Here is a 27,909-nt window from a genome sequence, read left to right on the forward strand (position 1 = left end):
GGGAGGGAAAGAAAGAAAAGGAGGGAGGGAAAGAAAGAAGGAAGGAAGGAAGGAAGGAAGGAAGGAAGGAAGGAAGGAAGGAAGGAAGGAAGGAAGGAAGGAAGGAAGGAAGGAAGGAAGGAAGGAAGGAAGGAATGGAGGGAGGGAGGGAGGGAGGGAGGGAGGAAGGAAGGAAGGAAGGAAGGAAGGAAGGAAGAAAGGAAGGAAGGAAGGAAGGAAGGAAGGAAGGAAGGAAGATAGGGATGGATGGATAGAGGGAGGAAGGAAGGAAAGAAAGAAAGAAGGGAGGGAGGAAGGAAGGAAAGAGAGAGAAGAAAGAAGGAAGAATGGAAAGAAGAAAAGAAAAAGGGAGAGAGAGGAGAAAGAAGGAAGAATGGAGGAAAGAAGGAAGGAAATGAGGAAGAATGGAAGAAGCCAGGGAGGGAGGAAAGGCGGAAGGAAGGAAGGAAGGAAGGAAGGAAGGAAGGAAGGAAGGAAGGAAGGAAGGAAGGAAGGAAGGAAGGAAGGAAGGAAGGAAGGAAGGAAGGAAGGAAGGAAGGAAGGAAGGAAGGAAGGAAGGAAGGAAGGAAGGAAGGTTTTGTTAGAGCTATTACATGCCAGGTATGAAGCTGTTTTCAAATATCTGCATTTGATCCTTCCAACAGTCCTGGGAAGGAAGTGCCCAAAGACCAGAAGGTTCTTTGAGGCCATCATATCAGATTTCCTCAGTTTTACAGAAATGGAAACTGAGGCTCAGAGAGGTTAAGTAACACCCAGGGTCACAGAACTAATAAGTATCTCAGCTTGTCTGTCTCATAACCTGGGACAAGGTCAATGACTCTCCTGAGGTCTCACAGCCAGCATGTGAATCCATCTCTCTATCTACTAGGCTATAATACCTCTTACATGGTATCTATAAGAATAAAATGCAATAAAATATGCAATGTGCTTTGTAAACCATAAAATTACTATGTAACTGCCAGTAGTGATTAGTTTTTTTTTTTTTTAAACCCTTACCTTCTGTCTTGGAGTCAATACTGTGTATTGGCTCCAAGGCAGAAGAGTGGTAAGGGCTAGGCAATGGGGGTCAAGTGACTTGCCCAGGGTCACACAGCTAGGAAGTGGCTGAGGCCAGATTTGAACCTAGGACCTCCCATCTCTAGGCCTGGTTCTCAATCCACTGAGCTACCCAGCTGCCCCCTAGTTTGTTTTTTAGTAGAAGAGGAAACTGAAGTTTGTGGAGGCCAGTGATGGTGAACCTTTTAGAGACAGAGTGCTTTGCCCAGCCCCCACTTCACCCCTCAGAAGGAGTACTATGCCCACCCCTCCCAGACTGAGTGCTGTGCCCCTCCCCTTCCCCACAAGCTGGGTATGCCCCACCCCCTTACCCTATACAGGGGAGAGAGGAAGAGTTCCCATTGGGCTGTTGGGCAGAGGGGCAGAGAATGTGAATAAATGTCATCAGGCACAGTGGAGAGGTGGAGGGGAGCAGCTCCACCCAAGTCCCTCTGCCTTTCTAGTAACTGGGGAGGGGGGAAGGGAGGGAGGCTGAGTGCCCACAGAGAGTGCTCTGTGTGCACTCAAGCCACGGTTTTACCATCGCTGTCCTAGACTAGTTCTTAAGACAATGAGATCCAGGAGAGTTACTGATCTGATATGGACTACTGCCATATTAATATTCCTAAATCCCAGGTTTGACCATCTTACTCTCTTGCTCAAGAGGGTCATATGGATGGCTCCGTTTTGCCTTTTGGATAAAATACAAACTTATTTGGCATTTCAAGCCCTCCACAATCTGGCTCTGTCCTACCTTGGCAGGCTTCTTCCACATGACTAGATATCTCCATTTCAGCCAAATTGGCTTCCTTGCTTCTTGCTAGACATTGCATGCTTTCTCCCAACTCTGGCAAGTTGAATAGCTCTGATTTAGTCAGTAAGTCCCAGGGAGCTGACTCAGGGAGGGTCCCACAGAGGTGGGATGTGAACTCAGGTCTTCTTTGCTTCAAGTCCAACCCCGCAGTACCTATTTTCCTCTCTCCCTAGCAGAAGAAACTGAGTCAGGAAGAGGTTTCTGGTCTTGTACCTTTGCCAAAGGAGTTCATTTTTCCATTCATAAAGTAGTTTTAAGGAAATCAAATCAAGTCAATATTTAAAGAAACTAATTAGATCATTCACTGGAAGGTCAAATATTGAAGCTGAAGTTTAAATACTTTGGCCAAATAATGAAAAGACGGCACTCGTTGGAAAAGCCCCTGATGTTGGGAAAGACTGAAGATGAAAGGAGGAGATGACAGAGGAGAAGATGGATAGAGAGTCACGGAAGCAATGAAAATGAGCTTGGACAGACTTGGGGGGAGAGAAAGAGAGAGAGAGAGTGGAGGACAGAAGCGCCTGGCGTGCTGTGATCCATGGGGTCAGGAAGAGTCGGCCATGACTCAATGAGTTTGGACCATCTTGCTCTCATGCCTAGAATGCACTCCCTGCTTCCCTGTCTTTTATAATCTCTAGCTTCCTGCAGTGCTCAGTTTATGTACCACCTCCTACTCAAAGTCGTTCCTGTTTCCCTCAGCAAGTAGTTCCCCACTTACAATTACTCTGTTATTTGCTTTTTAATGTATTTTACATTTTAAATATATTTTCACCCTATTTTCCCAAAAAATATTCAAGTCTCATGAGAGAAGGGATTTTTTTTCCTGATTGTCTCTGCAGCCTCACACCCCTAGGACCTTGTTGTTGTCATTTCTCGGTTAATTTTTTTTTCAGTCGTGTCTGACTCTTTGTGACCCTACTTGTGGTTTTCTTAGCAAAGATACTGGCGTAGTTTGCCATTTTCTTCTCCAGCTAATTTTTTTAATAGATGAGGAAACTGAGGCAAATAAGATTAAGTGACTTGCCCGGGGTCACACAGCTAGTATGCCTGAAATCAGAGAATACTCAGAGGGAAAACTGGGTACCTTCTTTTTGATCCCACCAGTTGTTAGTATTCTCTCTCTCCTCAAATTAATTGTGTATGTGTGGTCTCTTCCAGGAGAATGTAATCTTTTAGAGGTCAGGGTCTCAAGGTGGGACTTGTAGTACAGGGGACAAGAATTATTCAGTTCAGTTGTTTCAGATATGTCCATCTTTTTGTGACCTTATTTGGGGTTTTATTGGCAGAGATAATGGAATGGTTTGCCATTTTCTTTTCCAGCTCATTTTACAGATGAGGAAACTGAGGCAAACAGGGTTCAGTGACTTACCCAGGGTCACACATCTATTAAGTGTGTGAGGCTTGATTTAAATTCATGAAGATGAGTTTTCCTGACTTCAGGCCCAGACTTCTAGACTTTAGAACCACCTAGCTGCTACCCACCTAGGACCTTAGAGGTCCTTTGGTCCAGAGGTGACAGACATGCATTTCATAGGAGGAAGGGGCTCATGCAGCCTACAACACTCCTGAGAAAGGAGGCAGAATAAAATGGAATGGGGAAATATTTAATAAAATACCTAAAAATAAAATAAAACAGAGGTAATAATATTAATATATGCTTTTCTAAGTCAATAGGCACCCACCAGGGTTCTTGTGTGTGCTTTAGTGACTCACATTTCTATTTGTGTTTGACATCACTGATCTAATCCAATCCTCTCATTTTTCATACCAGGAAACTGAGACCCAGAGTGGATAAACAACATACCCAGGTTCACACAGGTAGAAAGGAGGAAGAGATGGGATTCAAACTGGTATTCTGATGGTCAACCCAGAGTTATTCCCACTGCTCCAGAAATTTAACCCATGTACAGAGCACTGGGTCCAGAGTCAGGAAGACCTGGATTCAAATCCAGACTCAGACACTTACTAGTTGTGTGACCCTGGGCAAATAATTTCACCTTGTTTGCCTCAGTTTCCTTATTTGTAAAATGAGCAGGAAACAGCTAACCACTATAGTCTCTTTGCCAATAGCACCCCAAATGGGGTCATGAAGAGTCAGATATAACTGAAATTACTGAAGAGCAACAGCATTTCTTCTGTATCAAAGAAGTCAGTGTAATAACTTGCTCTCCCTCCTGCTTAACTGCATTTATTTTAATTACTTCTTTCTTTGTCTTCTTTTTTAATATCATGAACCACTCAGTTGATTAGGAAGCATGTTTCCTGCTGTTTGCCTCTAGCACTAAAACTTTTAGGACTCTGCTTCCTAGAGCATCAAAGTAGAGGATGCTCTATCTAATCTATGAACCAGGTTGGCTTTGCCAATCGGGGGCACTTACTGCAGTGAAGCATCTGATTTTCTCTCTCCCCTTCCCTCCCCTGAAGAAAGAATGAAGGAAGATCTGAGCCTATGATCTAGTAAAATTTGACTCTGGGGGCCACGACATGGCTAAGTGGATTGAAAGCCAGATCTAGAGATAAGAGGTCCTGTGTTCAAATCTGATCTCAGACACTTCCAAGCTGTTTGACCCTGGGCAAGTCACTTAACCCCCATTGCCTAGCCCTTACCACTCTTCTGCCTTCAAACCAATACACAGTATTGATTCTAAAATGGAAGGTAAGGATGAAAAAAAAATTGGCTCTTTCTACCTTCTCTACCTGGACCAGAAAAGAGTTAAAGACTTCAATGAATATATCATAGGATCAAAGATTTAGAACTAAAAGAAACTCAAGATGACATTGGATCCAACCCTCTTGCCCCCATTTTACAGATGAGAAAACTGAACAGAAGGTAGATGAATCATGCAAGGTCTGATTGACAATCATTTATTGTCTACTCACAAGTAGACAATGTTTATGGCAGGATTTGAATCCTGTTCTTCCTGGCTACAAGTTGATTGCATTAGACATTATAGCATTCTGCCTTCCTCTGCCTATTTTTGTTGCAAAGATTAGACTTTAGTCCTTAACTTGTGTAGATTAGAACAGCATTAGCTTTTCAAGGCAGTGGGATCTGGGCATTGTGGATTTGCTCCATTTAATGTTGCCTGCATCATGGGCTCCAAACTGCTTTCAGAATTGCCCAGACCCCCAGAGCTTCTTCCCTCTCATGCCCCAAGGGAGGAATAGACTGGTTTCCTTGAATAAACTCTAGGATGTTTTTGTTTGTGCCCAGGCTCCCATCTCACCAAGACAACGTTAAGCTGAGCTGTCATCACCATGGTGTTTTCCAAGCAGAAATTTCATGGTTAGCTTTAGAAAATCATCATCGCTTTCCTCAGCAGTGGGTTTTTCCAAATCAAAGTGGATCATCAAGTATGGATGATTATTTTTTAAACCCTCGCCTTCTATCTTAGGATCAATACTGTGTATTGGTTCCAAGGCAGAAGAGCAGAAAGAAGCAGGCAATGGTGATTAAGTGACTAATCCAGGATCATAGAGGTAAAAAGTGTCTGAGGCTAGATTTGAACCCAAGATTTCCCATCTCCAAGCCAGGCTCTCTCTATCCACTGAGCCACCTCACTGCCCCTCAAAGAGAAACAGCTCTGATTTCATTCCTCCCCCAAAAACAGATGGCAATAATGACTGAGTTCAGGGGTGTCAAACTCAAATAGAAACAGAGGCAACGAACCCAGACACGAGGATCCCTGTGGGCTGCCTATGGAGTCAGAAAACCATGTATTCACATTAGCTATGATTTTTTGGTACCTATTTTATTTTGTGAACTATTTCCCCATTATATTTTAATCTGGTTAGAGTGGTGAGGAATGCTGCAAGCCTCACGTGGCAAGCGTGTTTGACAGCTCAGACTTAGAGAATCGACCAGGATCCCCCAGTGAATAGCATCAGAAGTGGGGTGTCTGGTCAATCCTACGTCACCCCTTTTCCTCTCCTGAAGTTACCTCTGTATCTAGCAGGGGAAACTGAGTTTGGGAGAGGTTTCAGATCTCTTACCTTTGCCAAAGGAGGCGGCTATTCCATTCATAAAGTGGGTGAAAGGCTTGTTAGGGGAGGCTGGGATATCCAAGGAGACCACAGAGTTACCGCTCAACAGATCGATCTTCCCCGCCTGCTGCCGAAACTTCTCCAGCTCCCTAGACAGGAGGTTGAACTGCTCACTTTGGGTCCGACATTTCTCTTCCAGTTCTCGAACCTTGGACTGTGCGACAGGGGCATGGAGATAGGGTCAGTGGAGAGGCAGGTCCCCAAAGCGGGCTGGTGGGGCAGGAGACGGGCTCCTGGTGTATCGAGGGGAGAAAGGGAATAAATCCAGGATGTGTGGTGCCCGCACAGACTGCTCGCTAGCTAAGCCACTGGCCCAGTTCCATCCTGTATTAATGTATAAAACCAGAGGTACCAAATTGTCTGGCACGCATTGGGAGGAGGATGCTCAGGAGTTTCTGGGCAGCCTGAGTCTTTCGGGAGGGGGAGAGGCAGTCTTTGACTCTGGCAGTTTGATTTGAAGGCGTTAGCTCGGGATGCAGGAGGAATTGGGTGGAAGACCTCATTAGCTATCAGTCTGATGCCCAGACATCCTGTGCTGGGATTCTGGGGTGCCTACAGTGGCCATGATTAGAAGTCTCTAAGAAAGCAGCCTTGTTCACCAGGTGATTTTGGTTTGTCTCCATCAGGGTCATGTCTACAACATGGAAGGTCTAGCCCTCGTATGGGGTAGGATCTATGTCCATGTTGCCTCTCTTGAGAGAACGTAAGCTCCTAGACAGTGAGGATTATTTCATTGGTTGTATGTGCATCCCCAGTGCCTCTCAGAGTGCTTGGCACATAGTAGGTGCTTAATGATTTTCAGAATTTGATTGTTCTGGGGAAAATGGGATGAGGACAATTCATTGGCAGGGGCTTTACTCTGGACAAAATTAGGAAGGATGATTTCAGTCAATCCACCCATTGCCAGGCATTTTTTGAGACCTACTTGTATGCCAGACACTGTGAAGGTGCTGGGGGAATAGACAAAGACAAAAGAATTTCTGCCTTCAAAGAGCTTACTTTAAAGGGAGAGATGACACGTATAACATATATAAATATATATGTATATATATATATACATAAACAAAATATCTAACAGGTTAGGGATGGAGGAAAAATCAAGGAAGACTTCACAGAGAAGGAAATTTTTCTTTTTTTAAACTCTTACCTTCTGTCTTAGAATAAATACTAAATATTACTTCCAAGACAAAAGAGTGGTTAAAGGCTTAAGAGTTAAGGTTAAGGGCTAGTGGTTAAGGGTTAAGATTAAAGTGATAAAGACATTTGGGAGTAAATGATTTGCTCAGGGTCACAGAGCTATGAAATGCCTGAGGCCAGACCTGAACCCAGGACCTCCTCTCTTTAGGCTAGGCAAGCTGCCCCTAGAAGGTGGTATTTGAGCCGAACTTTGAAGAAATGCTTGAGGACTTCAGTCTATATCTTTTCTTTCCCTTCAGTCCCTTCTTGTTCCCTCCTGAAAGTCCCTACCCCCAACAAAGCACCTGGTTTTCAGTCATGGTCTACCACCTTCCAGCCTCCTTAGCATCTTCATCTCTCACTGTGACATGTGGCACAGTGAAAAGAGCACCAGCTGGGTGATCTTGGGCATCTTTGCCTTCCCATCTCTGAGACTCAGTTTCTTCATCTGATAAATGGGGATAATAACACCCCCATCCACCCAGAGTTAGCTATGTTATAGGGTTACACTGTGGATGCTTACTGGATGGGGCAGAGTAGAAAGAGCTTGGATTTGAGTTTCACCCATAATATATGACAGCCTAAGAATCTCAGTGTTTAAAGTTTAAAGCATTAATAGCTAACAAATGTTAAAAGTTGTTTCTGCAGGCTACTGAAAAATATAATAAAAGTCTCTGGGGAAAAAAGCATCAATAGCTAAAATTTCTATTAAATAGCAATTTAGGGGAGGGAAGGAGAAGGACAGGAATAAGCATTTATATAGCATCCATTATGCTCCAGAATTGTGCTAAGTACTTTTTACAAATATCTCATTTGATCTTCACCAGAATTCTGGGAGTTAAATATTGTTATTATCCCCATTTTATAGATGAAGAAACTGAAGCAAACAGAGCTGAAGTGACTTGCCCAGGAATATACATCCAACTGAGGCCAGATTGAAACTTGGGTCTTCCTGACTTCAGACTGAGCACTCTCTTCACTTTATCAAATATTTAAATAATTATGTAATCTTAGGGAAGTGTTTTCACAGCTCTGATGAATTTCTTCATCCGATCAATAAGCATAATAACATTTGTCTGCCCTGCTCTGCCAACCCTGAGGTGTTGTTCCAAAGATTGAATGAGCTGATTTATGGAAAGGAGCTTTGTGAACTCTACAGTGTTCTTATATACCTTTAAAGATTATTAATCATCATCATCATCATAATTTATAACTCATTTCACAAGTAACAATTCACATTTATAAACTACCTTAACGTTTGCAAAGCACTTTACATGCATTAATTCATTATATTCTTATGAAAACCACATCAGGAAGGTGCTATGATTATCCCCATTTTACAGAAAAGGAAATTAAGTTCCTTCTTTGTGCAGAGTCTTGTGCTAGAGGACAAAGGAGAGCACAATGATGTCATCTCATTCCCTGCCTTCATATAATTTATAGTCTAACAATATTATAGAATAAAAGGTTCTGTTCTTATTCAAGAGATTTCAGGGAGAATGAGGAGGAGATTTTTTCAGGGGAGTGAGTATCCCCAGTCCCCTTGAAATCATATTCTATGTAGATAATCACCAATAAGTGTTTGAGGCCAGATTTGAACCTGTCTTCCTGACTCCAGGCACCGCTCTCCATCCAAATATTTAACATGGAGCCTACTTAGTCCCACCTCTTTTTATCCCTCAGTCTCAGAGTGGGAAGGAATCTATTTAATTCAACCTGTATCTGAACAAGAATTCCATCTACAAAACCTTGAAGACCAAGAAATTGGTGACAGAGAACCCACTACCTCCTATCTACTAGATTGATCCAGACCCTTTGCCTCACTGGACAGCCTTTGGCAAAACCAATGATTGACATGAACTCTGCACTCCAACCTCATTCAAAGTTCTGGTATTTTAAAATGATGGTCAGTTTTCTTCCCTCCCCAACAGGCAGCGAGCCCGCTGATTTCCCTAGTACAGAAAGAAGCGCTATTTGTTTTTGTGAACAGAGCTTTCTAAAAATATGCCCAATGAATTCCAAACCTATAATTAATCTCTTCAATTCATAAAACAACAGTAAGTTTATTCCTGCTTTTAAAAAACCAGATCAACAAAGCTTGAATGGATTAGGCTGGCTATATGTCCTTCCAAGGAGAGAGTAATCAACAGCTAACACTCAGGGGATGCTAAGAATATCCTTCCAAGAAGATTACCTTTTTCTTCCTTGGCCTCTTCCTGTCTAGCTAAGTCAAGTCCTCCCAAAACACTGGCTGGATTCACCTTGACTGGTTTTCTTAGAATTTCTTGGTGTCATTTATATGTGGGTCACAGATCTCAGAATCACACAATCTCAGGGTTGACAGAGACCTTACGGACAATATAACTCAGCCCACATTCCAGAAAGAATCCCCACTTCAATATATCCAACAAGGGGTGGAAGTAGTCTTTGCTCGGAGACCCCTAATAAGGGGCTGCCCACTAGCTCCTGAAATAGTCCCTCATGCAAGGTCAAAATGAAAAAGGCAACTCCCAAGCAGTTTTGCAATGAAGGAGACAGCACGCAGTGAGTGCAACAGGCTTGGATTGGATATGAGAAGTCTTTGTTTTTAATCCTGGTTCAGCCATCATCTTTCTGATGCTGGTTTGTTCCATTTTCCCCATCTGAGGGGGCTAGGCTAAATGATCTCTATAGTTCTTTTTAGCCCCCCAAAATCCAAGATTCTAGATACTTAAAAGGTAAGATTTATGGATCCTTTTCTGTAGTTTTTATGAAGTCAAGATCAGTGACAGATATAAGAGAATAGGAGGATTTTTTTTTCATTTCTGATTCCCCTTGGAAGGAAAGATTGTAGTCTAAATCAGTGTGAAATGATGATGACATGGCCATTCTTAGGATGATTTAATCTAATTCTCTAATTTTACCAATAAGGAAACTAAGGTATAGGAAAATTAACAGCAGGGAAGGTAATTAGATGTAAATCACAAAGGTAGTCATATCTGTCATAATGAAATAGAATTTGAACCCGGGTCCTTGAGGTCCAAAAAAATGGCCTAGGAGATGGAAGGAGGAATGGGCTATAACTGTTCAAAGATTCATATGAAAAGGATCTGAAGGTTTTAAGCTACCCAAGTCCAATATGAACATGTCTAGCTTCTCTAGGATCCCCTTGCCCTCAACCCCCCAACTATACTCCAGCACTTTTCCCTAATGCTGATGGCATTTCTATCAACCAAGCTTAGATCCAGGGATAATAGGACCGAAGCCAGGCGGGGAAGGCATTCTGACTATTCTTTGTCACATTTCCAATTAGTTTTCAGTAGGCTGATTGTTCTTAAAATGTCAAATCCCTCAAAATGCTGAGCAATCAAGGGGCAAAACTATTAACTGAATGTAAATGGGGTTAACTACATAACACGGTGAAGATTATTATTTTTTTAAACCTTTACCTTCCGTCTTAGAATCAATACTGTGCATTGGTTATAAGGTAGGAGAGTGGTAAGGGCTAGGCAATGGGGATGAAGTGACTTGCCCAGGGTCACACAGCTAGGAAGTGTCTGAGACCAGATTTGAACCCAGGACCTCCCATCTCTATCCACTGAGCCACTCAGCTGCCCCTGGGTAAAGATTATAACATAATGGTTTATCCTATGGTGGGGTCCACTAGTGGGGCATCTAAGCAGCCCTGACTATATTGTCCCTGCTCCTGCCCCTGGAAAGTGGAGTTTAGAGAAATGGGTATGATAACCTCCTCCCACTGAAGAAAAGGAATATTTAATATGGTGGTCATCTGCTTAAACCTTCTCAGATGTAAACTGATCCTGATTGGATCTCCAATTTATTATACCTCATCCAGGGAACCCAGACATTTTTATCAATGACTTAGAGAGAGCTGTAGGTGGCATGCTTTCCAAATACGCAGAAAACACAAAGCAAGGAAAGGATACCTAACATATTAAATGAGAGTCAGAATCCAAAAATATCTCACGAAGTTGAACCATTGGACCAAATCTAATAAGTTGGAATTAAATGGGGATAAATTTAAAATCTTAAAAAAAAAAAAAAAACTTGTCCGTACAAGTACAAAATGCCTTGCCAAAGTTCCTCTAAAAAGATCGGTGGTGGGCAGGGGAGGGAAAGATTGACTGAACTTCAAATTCAAGCTTAATAGCATGATAGCAAAACCCAGACTTGACAGATTTTAATAAAGGTAAATGTAATCCAATCTTTGGCTCAAAATGCATAGGAGATGGAAGGAGGAATGGGATGTGGCTATTCGACAATTCATATGAAAAGGATCTGGAGGTTTTAGGCTTACCCAGCCCAGCCACCAAAAAGACTAGGTCTCATTAAGAAAGACAAAATCTAGGACAAAGGGGATTCAGTCCCTTCTGTAGTCAACCCTCGTCAGATTATGTTTGGAGAAGAGTGCTCACATCTGGGTACACATTTTAGGTAAAATATCGACGAGATAAAAAACATCCAGGATGATGAAGAGAACTAAGTTCAAGCCACATGGAGAAATTGAGGATGTTTAACATGGAGAAGTCTTAATAGGGGACATGATAGCTATGCTTGGGTACTGGAAGGGTTATAGGGAAGAGGAATTAGATGTGTTCTACTGGGTTCAAAGAGGACAGAACTAGCACCTGAAATGTTATCTTGGAGGCAGATTTTGGTTACATATTCAGGAAAATATTCTTACAAAGTTATCCCCAAATGGAACAGACTACCTAGGAGGTAGTGAGTTTCCTGTTGAAGCTTTATGGTAGTAGTCATAAAGTTCATCAGGGGAGCTTTAGAAGGGCTTCTCTATTCAAGAAAATTGTCAGTGAGTCCTTCTGGATCTTTTTCTACTTTTCTAGTTTTATCTCTTACTACCCCCTCTAAGCACTGTATCAGCCAATCCAGACAATCTTGCCTTCTGATAAGTGAACCAAAACCATAGACCAAGGTGTGACCAAGAGAGTCAGCACATCCTAGGTCTGTGGTGGTGAACCTATGGCACGCATGCCATGCAACTCTCTCTGTGGGCAAGTTCACTACAGTCCAAGCACAAAGTTTACCAGAGTTCATTATTAGAAAGCCCGAGGGACAGGGGGCCGAGATGCTCCCCTCCCCATCTCCACACCCACCCAAGTACATTTCTAACATCACCTGCTCCTCTAAAAGGTTTGCCATCAATCGTTACCACTAGTCCCTTTATGAGTGTCTATGCTTCTGAATATACCTGGTGCTCTCCTGCTCTCCATGCCTTTGCCTCACATGATTCCCAAAGCCTTCACTTGTTGAATTCCTACCCCTTCTTTAGATGTAAATTCCACCTCCTTCTTGAAGTCTCCTTTGAACCTGTATTTTTAAATTTTCTCTGACTTTATGTGACTTTGAACAAGCTACTTGATCTCCCTGGGTCTCAATTTCCTTCATCTATAAAATGAAGGTATTGTTTTTGTTGATCTCTGAGGCTTCTTCCAGTCCATATTTATGATACCATGTGACTGTAAGCCACAAAAAACAATCTATATGCATTGATCTCCTGTCTTAGAGTACACATACTTCTTTTTTTTTTTGTATTATCAAGTAATGCTATTTGTTCCTTAGGTTGCTACTAGAATATCAGGTCCTTCGGGACAGACACTATGTCTTATCTAAACTTCACACCTCCCTCAGAAACATACATAGGATTCTCTGCTCACAGTAGGTACTCAAATGTTTGGCAAATGCAATTCAGCACATGTTCATTAAATGTCTACTATGTACAAGATATTTGGAAGTATCGTTTGGTAATTAGAGTATTAATCTGACCTCAGACACTTATTAATTTCATGTCTATGGGCAACTGACCTCATCTTTTTGAGCCTCAGTTTCTTCATCTGCAAAATAGGGATAATAATAATAGCACCTATCTCACAGGGTATTTGTAAAGATCATATGATACAATGTAAAATGTTACTCACTGTGGTTATTATTAATATTTTATATTGGTCCTGTGGTCCTGGATTAATTCTTTAGCCCCTCAGTGCCTTAGGCAACTCTCTAAAACTCTTAATGTTGCAAAAAAAAAATTAACAATCTACATTGGTTCCATTGGTCAGGGAAATCACAGCTCTGGACCCCACAAAAAAGACAATTTTTAGGTATGGGATGAATAGATGAAAAAATGAATGAATGAATTTTCAGGAAAATCAACATCTTTTAGGACAAATAGAAATGAGGCATTTGAGGATGTTCATTAAGTTTTTCAGGGCATGGTTTGTTTGTTTTTTTAAACTCTTACTCAGTATTAGTTCTAAAATGTTAAAGCTCTAAAAAGTGTGGTGAGGGCTAGGCAAAGAGGCTTAAGTGACTTGCCCAAGGTCACACAGCTAGGAAGTGTCTGAGGTCATATTTGAACCCAGGACCTCCTGTCTCCAGACCTGGTACTCTTATCTACTGTGGTACCTACCTGTCTCTTTCCCTAAGCATCACTATCCTAAAAGAGAAGATGAAGGGATCTCAGTGTATCACTAACCCCTTCAAGAGCTGTTCCTCCTATCTCATCCCCACTCAGGGAGCTCCTCTCCCACTGGTCCTGACAGGGATCAATGAATATAGGATCTTTTTGTTTTCTTCATTTGTTTTTGTGGCTCAAGCAGTCACATGGTATCATAAATATGGATCTGGAAGGAACTTCAGAGATCAACTAATCCCACACTTTCATTTTACAGATGAGGAAACTGAGGGCCAGGGAGATTAAGTGACTTGTTCAAAGTCATATAAAGTAAAAAAAAAAATTTAAGCCCCAAAAGAAATAAAAAAGATAAAGAAAGGTTAGAAAAAGAAAACAAAAGAGAAAATAATAAAAAGAATAAGAAAAATTAAAAATAAACTTAAAATTAATCATAATTCTTTATTATATATTTTATTTCTATTATTTATATATTGTATTTCCGTTATTTGTTATTATTAAATTAAAAATAATCAAAAAGAAAAACAAAACACTTTAAAATACAAAGAGATAACAAAAAACATATTTATATATACTTATTACATATAAGAGGCAGAGGAACCCAGGTCATCCAATCATATATTTTTATATACATATATGAAATCTTAGGAGTTCAACTAATTTAATCCCACTTATTTTACAACTGTCCCAGAGAGGTATTGAGATATTTATCTGGGACTGGAGGGAACCCCAGCATAAAGGTCTAGGGTTTTCCAGATCAGTGAAAAACTTAGCATTGCTGAGTTTTTGTTTTTCACCCAGAATAAAAACCTCCACAACTGTTGCCAGCCCAGAGGAGGCTTCAGGGATTTAGCCGGAGCTGTAAAGGAGTGAAGAGCTGTTCTCTCCTAGTAGAGGAAAACTAAGTTCAACCAAGCCTTCTGCTTCCTCCCATTTGTAAACCAATACTATTCTACACCAGGCTGGTTTATTTGCACATCAATATTTATTTGGGGCATTCAGGGTTGGTCATTTCCCCAGTTCAGCTCCTCTGCTGAGTGGGGTAGGCACCATGACTCTGCATTAACCCTCTGCTGCATTTATAAAGAGCTGTTTACATTTGTCTCCTGATTGGGGGCCACCTGCATCTAGGAAGGGAGCCCAGAACCCCAGCCTGGAATCTGCTATGAGCCGGCAGGCAGCGGGGGCAGCGGGTGGCAGCATCACCGTCATCAGACAAATGAGCTATAATTGGAACCAATGGCAGAAACTTGCAAATGTGGATGTGGGTATTTATAAAGATGAGTAAAACAAAATGCAAAAACATGATTTCTAAGATTCCTTTACTTGGTTTTATTTGTCAAACTTACTGGGTTTCTCTGACCCAGGGAGACCCTTCAATTTGTTTTTTTAACTCTTACCTTCTGAATTAGAATCCATACAGAGTATCAATACAGGAAAAAGAATGGTAAGGTCTAGGCAATTAGGGTTGAGTGACTTGTACAAGGTCACCCAGGTAGGAAGTATTTGAGGATATTTAAATCCAGAGCATTCCATCTCCAGGTCTGGCTCTATCCACTGAGCCACCTAGCTGCTCCCACAGAGGCTTCTTAAGCGCTCTTTAGGATTATCTTCTTCAGGGCTACAAATATCTTTGTCTAGATATAGATATGTGGATTACATAGTTACTAAAATATGAACATTTGACTGTTTTAACAATGAAGAAGGCCAATTAATAAATTTGTGGGATTAGCAAAGCCATTAATTAGGATTAATTAGTATATCCATTAATTAGGGATTTTCAGTAGTTATCTTTTGTAAGGGTCCTGTTTCTATTTCAATGTCAATTTGAATAATTTATTCCATTAGATGGACTATGAGCTCCTTGAAATTAGGGACAGGTTTTTGTTTTGTTTTTGATTTATTTTTTAAAATAAATTTATTTTTATTTTTAATTTTTTAATTTTTTATTTTTTTTAATAAAAAATATGCCTGGCACATAGTAGGTGCTTAACAAATATTAGCTGACTGACTTTGAGTTAAAGTCCTCTACTTTTGCTAGTCACTGGTACCAGTTAGAAAATGAAAACATATTTAAAGTTAAATAGATGTGTGTTTGTGTTATAGTCAGTTGTAGGTCAATATCCTTAGCTAGCATTGAGTCATTAATCAATTTATGAATAATATATGACATTTTAAAGTTGGAAAGGACTTTGAATACCATCTAGACATAGTCTCATAGGATCATAAGGTCATGGATCCAGAAGGACCCCCCCCCCCATGGTCATCTAGTCTATTTTACAGATAAGGAAACTGAGGCCTGGTACAATCTTATCATTTTATAAAGATACCAGAATCCTGAAATGGAAAGCCATTTGGCCAAGACTGCACAGCACACTGGTTGGTGGTAGACCCAAATGAGAGCCTGGGTCTTGTGACTCCTTCCATATATCATATTCCATTATAAGTCTCTAATGATTACTGATTTTATATCATTTTCATGTTAAAAGGTGTCTTTTGAGGCTGTGTAAAGCTACTAAAGTCATTTCCACAGATTCTTTCAGCTTTCTTGCCTTCTACAGAAGACACTGGGGGAGGATCAGTTACTTTACATATATATTTTTCTTCATATAATACCTGTCATTTATTCCACAAACATTTATTAAGAATCTACTCTAGCAAAGAGAATGGGGATATAAAAAATTTAACTGTTCTCGCTCCCAAGGATCTTGTATCCTATGAGGGCAAACCACATGTACACAGGAATCAGAACAAAGTACACACAAAGTAAATGCTAAAGAGTATAAAGTAATTTGGGGGAGGAGGAGAAACTAACAATGGGAGAGATTAGGAAAAGCGTCATGTAGGAGGTAGTAACTGAGCTGAACCTTTAAGGAAATATTTTCTTTAGGTTAACAAATACACGGCCATCCCAACAGAAGAACAGAACTGAAATTCATACATTTACTAATGATTCATATATAACAAAATTAACTTTAAACCATAACATGTAAATATATATGTATGTAATATGTATGTATGTAATATATATGTATGTATGTAATGTATGTATATACATACATATATATAAATATATATGTATGTATATAACATCTATTTTCCAATATGCCTATTTTTATTCTCTCTTTTCCTTTTTTCCTCCTTCCCTTCATCTATCATCCTTCCTTCATTTTTCTTTTTCTTTATTCTTTTCTTTCTTTCTTTCTTTCCTCCCTCCCTCCTTTCTCTCTTCCTTTCTTCCTTCCTTCCTTCCTTCCTTCCTTCCTTCCTTCCTTCCTTCCTTCCTTCCTTCCTTCCTTCCTTCCTCTTTTCTTCTTTCTTTCTCTCTCTTCCCTCCCTTGCTCTTTTTATCACAAATAAGCTAATTAGCATAGAGAACAGAGAGCTGGCCTCAAAGCCAAGGCATCCTACTTTCAATATCCACCACTAATACTTATTGGCTGTGTGATCCTAGTCAAGTCATTTAATTTTTAGGTGTCCAAGATCATTTTCTAAAATTATATATTGCAGAATAATTGCAGATCTACATTGGTAGAGGGATTTTTCTTACCTGGGAATTTTCTACACTGATAAATAAAATTCTGGGAGGGGAAAAAATCCTGTATCTATATACAACAAAGGCTTTTCACCTGGCAGTCTGTGAATTTGAATGGGGAAATGGCATTTTTATTTTTACCAACATCTAAATGAAATTTAGCATTTCCTTCAATTACTTAAAAATAGTATTCTGAGAACGCCTCCCTAGGTGTCACTAGACCTCCTCAAGGGAATCCAACACACAGAAAAGGATAAGAACCCCTGATGAACAGCTACTAAAGAGTTGGAACAGCTGACTTTAGGTTGGAGAACTTAGATTCAAATTCTAGCTCTGATATGGATGAGGTGTGGCACCCTGGGCAACTTAGTTCCTTTTGCTCATATGTGATCACAGAAATAATAACACTGAGGACTGTGGGCTGGTATGTATACAAAGGACAAGGTTCTATCTCATAATTTTATAGATGAAGAAACTAGAATCTTATGAAGTGATTTATCCAGTGTTACACAGGGCTGAAATTTGAGCCCAGTTCCTCAGATACCCAATCCATCACCTTTTCAACTATATCACACTCCCCAGATGTTCAAGCTCTTTGAGTCTAAGACTCTATTTTGCAGTTGAAGAAACTGAGGTCTTTAAATGCCAAGTCAAGGGAAACTGGGTGACTTTTTGGAAAGTGAGCCAGGTCTGGAGAAGGGAGATCCTGGGTTCAAATCTGGCTATGTGATGCAGGACAAGTCACTTAACCTCAATTGACTAACCCTTACCACTCTTGTTGATTCTAAAATGGAAGGGTTAAAAAAAAAGGTCAGGGCAATATAGGTAAATAGTACAGCTGGTCCTCTGACTTTGTGTCCAGTATTATCTATACTGGGTCCACCTGGATTAGGTCTAGGCTTTGTGAAGCTTTCATGTTAACCCTGCACATTAAATGGCTCTCCTCTTAAGACCACTGTTACCCAAAGTGAGATGATTTATTTCCTGAAAAGATCAAATGGAGGTGAGTTGTGCCATCACAACTCCTTTTCCAAATAGCAGCAGAAAAAAAAAAACAACACATAAAGAGTGCATGACTGATGGAATGAAAACTCCTTTTGGCTTGGGTTGACCATGTTTGACTTTGCCTCCCTAGCACCTTGGACAGTGTCTGGCACTTATTAATTGCTTATTGATCAATAGCATCCTAAGTGCCAAAGTCAGCTCTGAACAGCAGTTCTACTCTTCATCCTAACACTGAGCTCCAAAACTCCAAGAAGCATCTTTCTCTGCTACAAGAAAAGCATTGTTGCAGGTGGGATGACTTTATTACCTTTATTGCTCCTGATCTCTCTGTTGGGAACAGAGCAAAAACTACAACTTCCAACTGATGATCCTTAATCTGAGCTCTGGCTAAACTGACTCACTTCAGGTCTTGAGGACTTCCTAGCTGGCCTTTACCTTCACTAACCTCTGACCTCTTCAGCTGATTAAGATTTTGGAGTACAAGTCACATGTTATTTCCTTGATAGCACAGTGCTGAAGTCCATCCTCCATAGGAAGTCCAAATCCTAGAAGGAAAACTAGGTTGACCACTTCTGAAAACCATTAGCCTTTAGAATGAAAAAAAAAACCCTTATCTTCTGTTTTAGAATTGATATTAATTATCAATTCCAAGTCAGAAGAGCATAAGGAATAGGCAATTGGGGTTAAGTGACTTGCCCAAGGTCACAGAGTTGGAAATGTCTGAGGCTAGCCTTCAGCATTAAATTGATAATCTAGAAATTCTTGAAAGTCTCTTCTGAACAATCTCAGGGCTGCCTTTACTCCTCTGCACCACCTCCTGTCCCTCTCAATCATCAACCCAGATCTCCACCTCCCAACAGTGTCTTTTCCAGGGCTAGGCAAGAACAATTCCTTAAATGCTAAAGAACTTTCATGAGGGAACTGAATTAATAATAATAGCTAACATTTATACAGTACTTTAAAGTTTGCAAATGACATTTCATATTTGGAATGAATCCTTAGTTCCTCTAATGCCTTCTCTTTCCCAGTACTCTGACTACTGACATTTGAACTAAAAAAACAGAGAATCATTTCTATGTGGATATCCACCCAAATCTATGTATTTAGACAATTTGTCTCTACCAAAATCCATTCCCACATCACCAACTGCCTGTTGGACGTTTCAGTTTGCATATGTCAAAGGCATTTCAGATACAACTTGTCCAAAAGGGAGCTCATTATATTTCTCCCAAACCTGTGTTTTTATTTCTGTTAAGGATACTATTATTCTTCTACTTCTCCAGGTTTGACAGTCATCCTCCTAATAAAATTTAAGCTCTTTGAGAGTGGGGACTATTTCTTTGCTTTCTTCCTTTCTCTCTTCCTTTCTTCTGTTCTTTCTCTCTTTTTCTTTTCTTTCCTTCTTTGCTTTCTTCCTTCCATTCTCTCCCTACCTTCCTTTTATTTCTTCCTTCTATTCTCTTCCTTTTCCCCTTCCTTCTTATCCTCTTTCCCTTCCTTACATTCTTTCTTTCCCTTCATTCCATTCTCATTCTCCCTTCCTTCTTTCCTTCCTTTTTTCCTTCCTTTCTTCTTTCTTTCTTCCTTCCTATCCCTACCACTTTGCACACTGCCTGAAATATAGGACATATTTATTGAATGCTTGTTGATTGAAAGATCAGGTGATAAAACCTAAACACCTTAAGGATAGGTTTGTTTTTTACCTTGTATTCCTGGAACAAGAGATTCTGTTTGGGATCCTGACTGCTTCATATTTTGTCGTTTTATTCCTAGCTTTGGCACATAGGAGGTGCTTAATTGATGGTTATTAATTGACTGATGGATCCTAAGATTTTCCCTCTCCTTCATCCTCATATTCAATCAGTTGCCAAATCTTTTCAATTCTGCCTCCACAATCTCTTCATAACCAGCCCCTTCTTCCCTCTCACAAATCCTAGTTCAGGTCCTTGGCACCTGGATTACTGAAATTAACTATTAATTGGTCTCCCTGGTTCTAGTCTTTCCCTTCTCCAATGTACCCTATACATAGCTACTGGGGATTATTCTGAAATCATAGAGCTAACCATATTACTCCCATATTGAAAAAAGTCAGTGTCTTTCTATTACCTCTCAAGAAGTGAATATAACCTTCAGCCTGTCACATTAAACCATCTGCAGTTGGGTTCCTGTCTACTTTTCCAGTTTCATTTTAAATTTTAAAACTAATTTATAAATCAGCCCAAGATTGCACTTTTGAGCCCTGTTTATTGATATAAACTAGGTCTTCTTAATGTTTTCTTTGGGTCATGGACCCTGGCAGTCTGGGAAAGCCAATGCATCATGCTTGTTGTCTACATTCCTAACTGGAGGAAATGCTAAATTTCGTTAGAGATAAGTGAAAACAAGGCTGGCGTTTTCCCCATCCATGTTTATGAATCTCCTGAAATCTATCTTCAAATCCTTTGAGGATCTATAGGCCCCAGGTGAAGAACATTTGCTTGAGCTTATTACCTTAGAAATGATCAGTCCCATTGTTTCAACAAACTCTTCCTTCCATGGACAACTCCAAGATCTGTATCACTAGTTCTGTCTCTCCCACAAGTTCTAGTCTTGTATTTTCAATTGCTTGCTATCCAATCTTAATTCATATGACTTCCTTTGAAACACTCTACTTTCCAGTCATGTTAATCTCCTGGCTATTCTCAGACCATGTATAATATCTCATCTCCTACCTCCAGTGTCTTTGCATAAACTGTTCCTTATACCTAGAATGCTCTCCCTTCCCAACTCCACACTGTAGAATCTCTAGTTCCTTTTGAAGCACAGCTTAGCTGCCACCTCCTTCAAGAAGTCTCTCTTGATTTTTTCAGCTCTTAGTGCTCTCTCTTTAAAACAATTTGGCATATATTTATTTGTGCGCATGTATCTTCACTCTACCCTTCCTTCCACCACTCTACCACTCTGTGCCAAGTCCAGGAGTTCCGACAAGGAATTTTAAAGATTTATTTTTGTATATCCAGGACTTGGCACATAGGCTTGAGACTGGACCTCTCCTGGTGAGGAAATTCTATCTATTGAATCTTCTCTGCAATGTACAATCTTAGCCTTAAGTGAACTGCCCAAGATCAGAGGGCCAGTACACTACTATCTTCACTACCATCACCACCACCACTATTAGAATTACTACTACTACCACCACTGCTGCTACTACTACTACTAGCACCACCATTAGTACTATCACCAACACCATTAGTGTTACTACTATTGCTACTACTAAACATTAGCATTTTTATACCACTTTAAGCTTTACAAAGTGCTTTGCAAATCTTATTTAATTTTATATTTTTCCAGGGGGCAGCTGGGTGACTCTGTGGATTGAGAGTCAGGCCCTGGATTCAAATTTGACCTCAGACACTTCCTAGCTATGTGACCCTGGGCAAGTCATTTAACCCCCTTTGCCTAGCCTTTACCAGTCTTCTGCCCTAGAACCAAGAGGGAAGGTGAGGATTTAAAAATTTTTATATTTTTCCAGATGAGATTTGAACCCAGATCTTCCAGACTCCAAGGCTATTTCATTGCTACTATACCATACTGTCTCTCTGCACAGAGACAGTTGATAAGTATTTATTGAATCTAACAGTTTTAAGTATCTTTTGTTTTATCACACATAGATAGCATCAAGCATGATTTTCTGTCAAGGGATGATCAAGGCTTATGCCTACAAAGATCACCAGAGTGGAACCCCAAATATTTTTCACCCCAAACACTACAGAACATGCTCTAATTCTTTGCTGCCCCCACATCCTTCACTGACTTTGGGTCACCATCCTACACAAAGAACAATTGTTGTGGGAATGGAAATGGACAGAAGTGGGAGTTCCTAGGTAGTTCTAGATAACCAACTGCCAGAAAACAGAGTCTTTCTAAGGAGCTCTCTCCCATTTTAAAACTTGCCCTAGTTATTAATTGTCCGACTTTTGGAAACTCCAGTATCCCTCCTAGGAAGAGAGAAGTAATGGATCATGCTAGGTGGTTGGCAGTGTTGGAATGCTCTTGCAGATTGAAATTGAAGCCCTTAATGGGCTGAAAATATAGTAACTGGGGTGAGTGATTCCAGTTTTCCCTATGTCCGGTGGTTTGAGGAGATAGGCAGATGCTTGTAAAAATAAGGTGGTCTGGAAGGTTCACTTAACTAAAAGGGGCTGAAGAGGCATCAGGGACAAAAACGGTGCAGGTAAAGGGTGTGAATCCACATGAATGTCAGATCCAGTTCTCAGATCCTTTCCCTTGACCCACTTTGCAGCTGAATTACAACAAGCATCTTACTGAGGATGTAAAGAACTCCCTTTAGCTCTAGAGCAGGGAGAAGGTACCCAACTTCTCTCTTTGCAGGTCATTTGAATGGACAGGGCATTTCCAGAACCTGAAAGTGACAGCCTAGACACCGAAGTCACACTATGTTCACTGGGTCTGCTCAGGGAATAACACTGATGATAATCGGTCATCTAGGACTTATTATTTCCAGCAGCATACTCGTTTAATCTATTTCACAGAGGAGGAAACTGAGGCCAGAAGTAATTTGCCCCAGGTCATAGCTAGTTGGTAGCAGAGCAAAGATTTGGCAGAAGCCAGATCTCCTCTTTTGAAATGCAGTAATCATTTCCTCTGTCCCACAGCTGCCTCCTATATTCGTGCAGTTAGGACCCCATTCCCACTGGGAACCAGGCAGAATGACAGCCCTATATGCAACCCTAGCATTTAGGTCTGCACATTGACCTGTGCAGAAAGGCCTTCTGAGCAGACCCAGGGCATAATAGACCTATGGTGGCTTCCAAGCGAGAGGAGACACTCAGGGCAAGCACACAGCAGGCGTGAAGACAAATTATGCTCCAAAGTACCTGCATGCTGTCCAAGGTGGTCTGGAGCAAAAAGCAAAATTCCAACGAGACACAATAACAGAGAGATGAGATAAGGAAACGAAAAAAACAAATCGTTTTCAACACATCTGGATCCTTCTCCCCCACCCCTTCTCGCTCCCGTTCTTAAAAACAAAATAAAGACAGTGTTGACATAGAAAAGCATGCGCCAGGCCAACCACACTGGACAACACGAATGGAAAATCAACGCCGGCGTTGAGCTTCGATCTCAGCAAGCCGATTTAAACCAATACAAAATATCAAACAGGCCTCCGTGCAGCTGGGAAAAGCAACAGTGAATTTCCATCTCCAAGGCTATTGCAGATGGAGGCTGCCTGACCCAAGGCAGGGGGTTGGGAGCAGCATTCGGGCAAGGGGAGCCCAAGTGATTTTTCAGGGAGATAAATGGCCATTTGGAGCGTTCTTTATTTCCCCAGGTGTTGCTCCCGCCCCCAATCCCCCTTGTAATTCATCATGGGCTTCCTACTAGGGATTCATTATCTAATAAGTGCTTAAAAATCAATTTTAATATGTAGGAGAGGAATGATGAAATCTGCTCCTGGGGGAAGACTTGGAAAGGCAACCTAAGAGATACGTTTTCATTAATGGCTTCAGTGTTCCCTGGGGCTGAAGGGAAGGGCCCCTCTGGGAAGCAGCAGCTGCACAAAGGGCCTGGAGATGGGAGATAGGGAGGACAGGTACCCCTTGGCCTTTCTTAATGGAATAAGTCCACAGGGGAATGTGGGCTTATGGCAAAGATCGCTGTCTTCTGGGGTCTAGACCTTTGATGAATTTATGTATGACGGCAGACCATTAAGGGTATGACCTTTGTCTTAAGCAGGTAGGCAGCCCATGCTCATTATGGCTCATCCATTATGGATAAAGGAGCAGTGGGGATGGGGGTGGATGCTGTAAGGTGTCCTGCCTCACTCCATCTTGGGCCTTGGAAACCTCTTCAAAGGGGAGAAAGTAACCCAAAGAAAGAGGAGCATTTGGAGAGAAAATTCATTAAAATGTTCTCCAAATGGTGGGCCTGATAACATTCATGGATCCGTGTTGAAGAAGTACCCAAAGAGCAGGGATCGGGTCAATTTAGTTGACTTTGGGTGGAGTCATGGGTGAGTGCTTAATAAATACAGAATCACCCAATTTCAGAATTGAAAAGGATTTAAGGGACCATCTAGTTCAGCCCACATCTTCCAAAGAACCCCAAGGACAGCACACCCACAAGTGATCACCTATTCCAAGTATGAATGGCTGATTATCATGACATGTCCCACCTTCCCCATCCTGGGTCCTTTTTGCTAACCCTTATGTTGCAGGTGGAGTGCCAATATAGAATAATGGCTAGAGAACCATTCGTGGACTCATGAAGTCCACAGTTCAAGTCTTGCCTCTCACACATGCTGAATATGACCCTGGGTAAGTCAGGTAAACTCTCAATTCCCTCAAACAACTTTATTTTTAACCCTTACCTTCCATATTAGAATCAATACTTGCATTGGTTTCAAGGCAGAACTATGGTAAGGGGTAGGCAATAGTGGTTAAATGACTTGTCCAGGATCACACAGCTAGGAAGTATTTGAGGCCAAATTTGAACTTAGGACCAAGTCTATAAGTTTTAGATAGAGTAAGTGTCATTCTGCCCTGAGAGAGGGACTTTCCTCACCTAGGAGTATTCTCCACCAACAAAATCACAGGTCCAGGCAAAATGATACATATTAATGGGTAAGAAAAGATTGTTTTTCTTTTGAATGTGGTCTTCATTCATTCATTACATTGCAAATTCCTGAGGGCAGCGGTTTTCTTTTTCTTATTTGTATCTGTAGTACCTGGTGCTTACTAAGTACTTAAAAAAGGTTTATTAAATTCATTGAACCTGGAACCAATTAACCTGATTTAAAAATATATATATTTTATACCCTTATCATCTGTCTTAGAATCAATAATGCATATTGGTTTTAAGGCAGAAGACTAACTATATGTCATGCAGCCTTTATATGGAAAAAGAACTCAGAAATGATCTCCTAGAATCTCTTAGTTGCTCTTATAATCCCCACTGAATATTGATGGTATCCCCTTCCCAAATAATATAATTATGGTAAGTTAGAATGGGTGCTGCTACTTAATAACATGAAAACATGGTGAATTCTAGCTGGGCTTCATCTTTTAATTCATGGCCATTCTCTTGTTTCAATTTTGTGATGGTCTTGTCAAGAATGGACCAATGTATTTCTGCTCAGAATTTTGTTGGCATCTAAAAAAAACCGATCCCTCCACCGAGGACGTCTCCAGAGCCAATGAGAGGCAATGAATTTTTACCCTCTTTCCCTAGATGAAATCAAAAGCCCTTGGTGAATGTCTTACTGGTCCCCTACTCCTAGCATTGGGAAAGGGGTTATATGGTTTATAGGGTATTGAAAATAAAGACCTTGGAAGAGCCCCATCTATGTGCCACTGAGTGACTCCAAAGGAGGCACAGGAACTCACCTCTAGCAGCTGGACTGCTCCTTCATGCTCTTTCTTGGCTTCAACCTGAGCCTTTTTGTCAAAGAAAGAAGAAGAAAGAGAAAACCATGTTAATTATCCAGTATCTTGAGATTCAAGATGAAGAGTTGGAAGAGACCTCTGAGGCCATCTACTTCATTTTAAAGGATAATTCTTTACATTAGAAAGTCTTAACTTCCATTCTCCATCTGCAGCTCTGCTGATCACTTCTAATGTCATCATGCTGCTCTCTAAAACCTTTCACAAGACCTTCCTCAGCTTTTTCTTCCCTTTAACTGGAAGGTCAGAGGGCAGCATGCAAAACTCCTCCCAAAGCCTTCCTTTAGGGAGAGTAGAACCTAGACTTCCAGCTCACTCCATTTTCCATCTGCAATTTTTGGTTGGTTTCAAATACATGGAACAAGATATTCCCACACTCAGCACTCCCTATTTCCTGTCTTCCCAACATGTTTTCCACCTTCCTTTTGTATATGGTTTACATTCATTAGATTGCAAATTCCTTGAGGGCAGGGGTTTTCTTTTTCTTATTTGTATCTCTAGTACCTGGTACTTACTAAGTACTTTAACAAAAGGTTTATTGAATTCATTGAACCTGGAACCAATTAACCTGGTTTTAAAAATATATAGTTTTTATACCCTTATCATCTGTCTTAGAATTAATAATGTCTATTGGTTCTAATGCAGAAGAGCAGTAAGGGCTAGGCTTAAGTGGAGTTAATTGAGTTAAGTGACTTGACTAGGGTCACACAGCTTGGAAGTGTCTGAGGCCAGATTTGAACCTAGAACCTCTCATCTCTGGGCCTGGCGCTCAATCCACTGAGCCACCTAGCTACTCTTTAAAAATATTCTGATAATTATTTCAGTATAATTGGTTTCCTTTAAATATTTGTTTTTTATTGTGTTGTATATCATTTATATTCTGAGAAGAGGTCCATCTTTTTCACCAGACTGCCAAAAGTCCATGTCCATGGCATAAAAATGGCCAAGAACCACACAGGAAGCAAATGGCAAATTTGAGATTTTAAATCTAGTCCTATGACCCAGAGGTCCATCATTCTTTCTACTCTATTGCATAGATCCTAAATCCTTAGTGACTTCTTACAAAAATTACAAATCAACTTTTCTCCCCAACAAATGACAATCCTTTTAGATCTCTGCAAGGAAGCAGAGCCCCAATCTAGAGTTCTGAGGTGGACATTGTGCATTGGGTTTGGGACCATGTAACTAAGAGCTCATTAGCTCCCCACTTGGGGAACCAGACATATACCCCCATTCTCATTAGTGCATTTAATAATAATAATAATAATAATAAAGTGCTGACATTTATATAATGCTTATACATTGTGCTAAATAAGCACTTTGGAATTATTTACTTCATTGATTCTTATCTTAGGAGGGAGGTGCCATTTTATATTTTACAGATGAGAAAACTGAGGTCAATAGAGTTAAGTGATTTCCCAAGTTCACACAGAAAAATGACTATAGCCAGATTTGAACTCAGGAAGATGGTTTTCCTGGCTTAAGGCCCAGGATTTTATGCTCTGGTACTGCTTAGCTGCCCCTTCTCTCTGAGATTATCTTCCACCTGTGTTTCCTACATCTTGTATAGGTGTCTTTTTTCTTTTTTCTTTTGCCAATTACTTCCCAAATTAGAGTGTGCATTCCTTGAGGGGGCAAAACTTTATTTTTTACTTTCTATCTATCTACAGTACTTTAGAGTTCCCAGTGCAGTCAGTGCTTAATTAAGCACTATTATTATGATTATGATTATTTGCTGCTCAATTATTTCATTTGTATTCAACTCTTTGTGACTCCATTAAGGGTTTTCTTGGCAAAAATTCTGGGGTGGTTTGTCATTTCTTTCTCCAGTTCATTGGACAGATGAGAAAACTGAGGCAATTAGGGTTAAGTGACTTGCCCAGTGTCACACAGCTAATAAGTCCCTGGGGTTGGATTTGAATACATGAAGATGAATCTTCCTGTCTTTAGTTGCAGCATTCTATCCACTGCACTATCTAGTTGCCCACTAGAATTATTAGCTAATATCAAATTAATAATTATTAATTATAAATGTATTATTATTCATTGTTAATAAATGCTTATTTATTGACTGAAAGGGGTTAGGGCTGTCCATAATGGGTATGAATAGGTATTCTACTTCACTATTTATAGTAATAGTATTAATAACTTTTCCATCAACTTCCTCCTTTACCTCTTTACCCCCACCCCAAGGAAAACCATAAAGATCATAAGATATAGAGCTAGAAGGGACCTCTGAAGCTAGTTCAACTCCTATTTTTTTACAGATGGAGAAACTGAGGCCCAATAAAATTAAATGATTGGTAGGATAATAGGATCATAGATTTGGAGCCAGGAGGGATGTCAGGAGCTGATTTAGTCCTATCACCCTCGATTTAGAGATGGAGAAATCCAGGGACGTCAAATAGTTATTATAGGATCAAAAACCTAG

At 40.5% G+C, this 27,909-nt stretch overlaps 1 protein-coding gene across 4 annotated transcripts in view; it reads right to left on the minus strand.

The window, feature by feature from the left end:
* The window catches only part of RIMBP2 (RIMS binding protein 2), a 576,724-nt gene that overhangs the window by 98,887 nt on the left and 449,928 nt on the right, over nt 1–27,909 (minus strand). For all 4 annotated transcript variants that reach the window (XM_056821917.1, XM_056821914.1, XM_056821916.1 and 1 more), the window contains 2 exons: nt 25,422–25,472; nt 5,843–6,047 (listed from right to left, as the gene is read on the minus strand). In XM_056821917.1, the coding sequence (XP_056677895.1) occupies nt 5,843–6,047; nt 25,422–25,472 (256 nt within the window). The remainder of the gene's footprint in view (nt 1–5,842; nt 6,048–25,421; nt 25,473–27,909) is intronic.

This window comes from Monodelphis domestica, chromosome 3 (assembly GCF_027887165.1).
Source record: "Monodelphis domestica isolate mMonDom1 chromosome 3, mMonDom1.pri, whole genome shotgun sequence".
Classification (NCBI taxonomy): Eukaryota; Metazoa; Chordata; class Mammalia; order Didelphimorphia; family Didelphidae; genus Monodelphis; species Monodelphis domestica.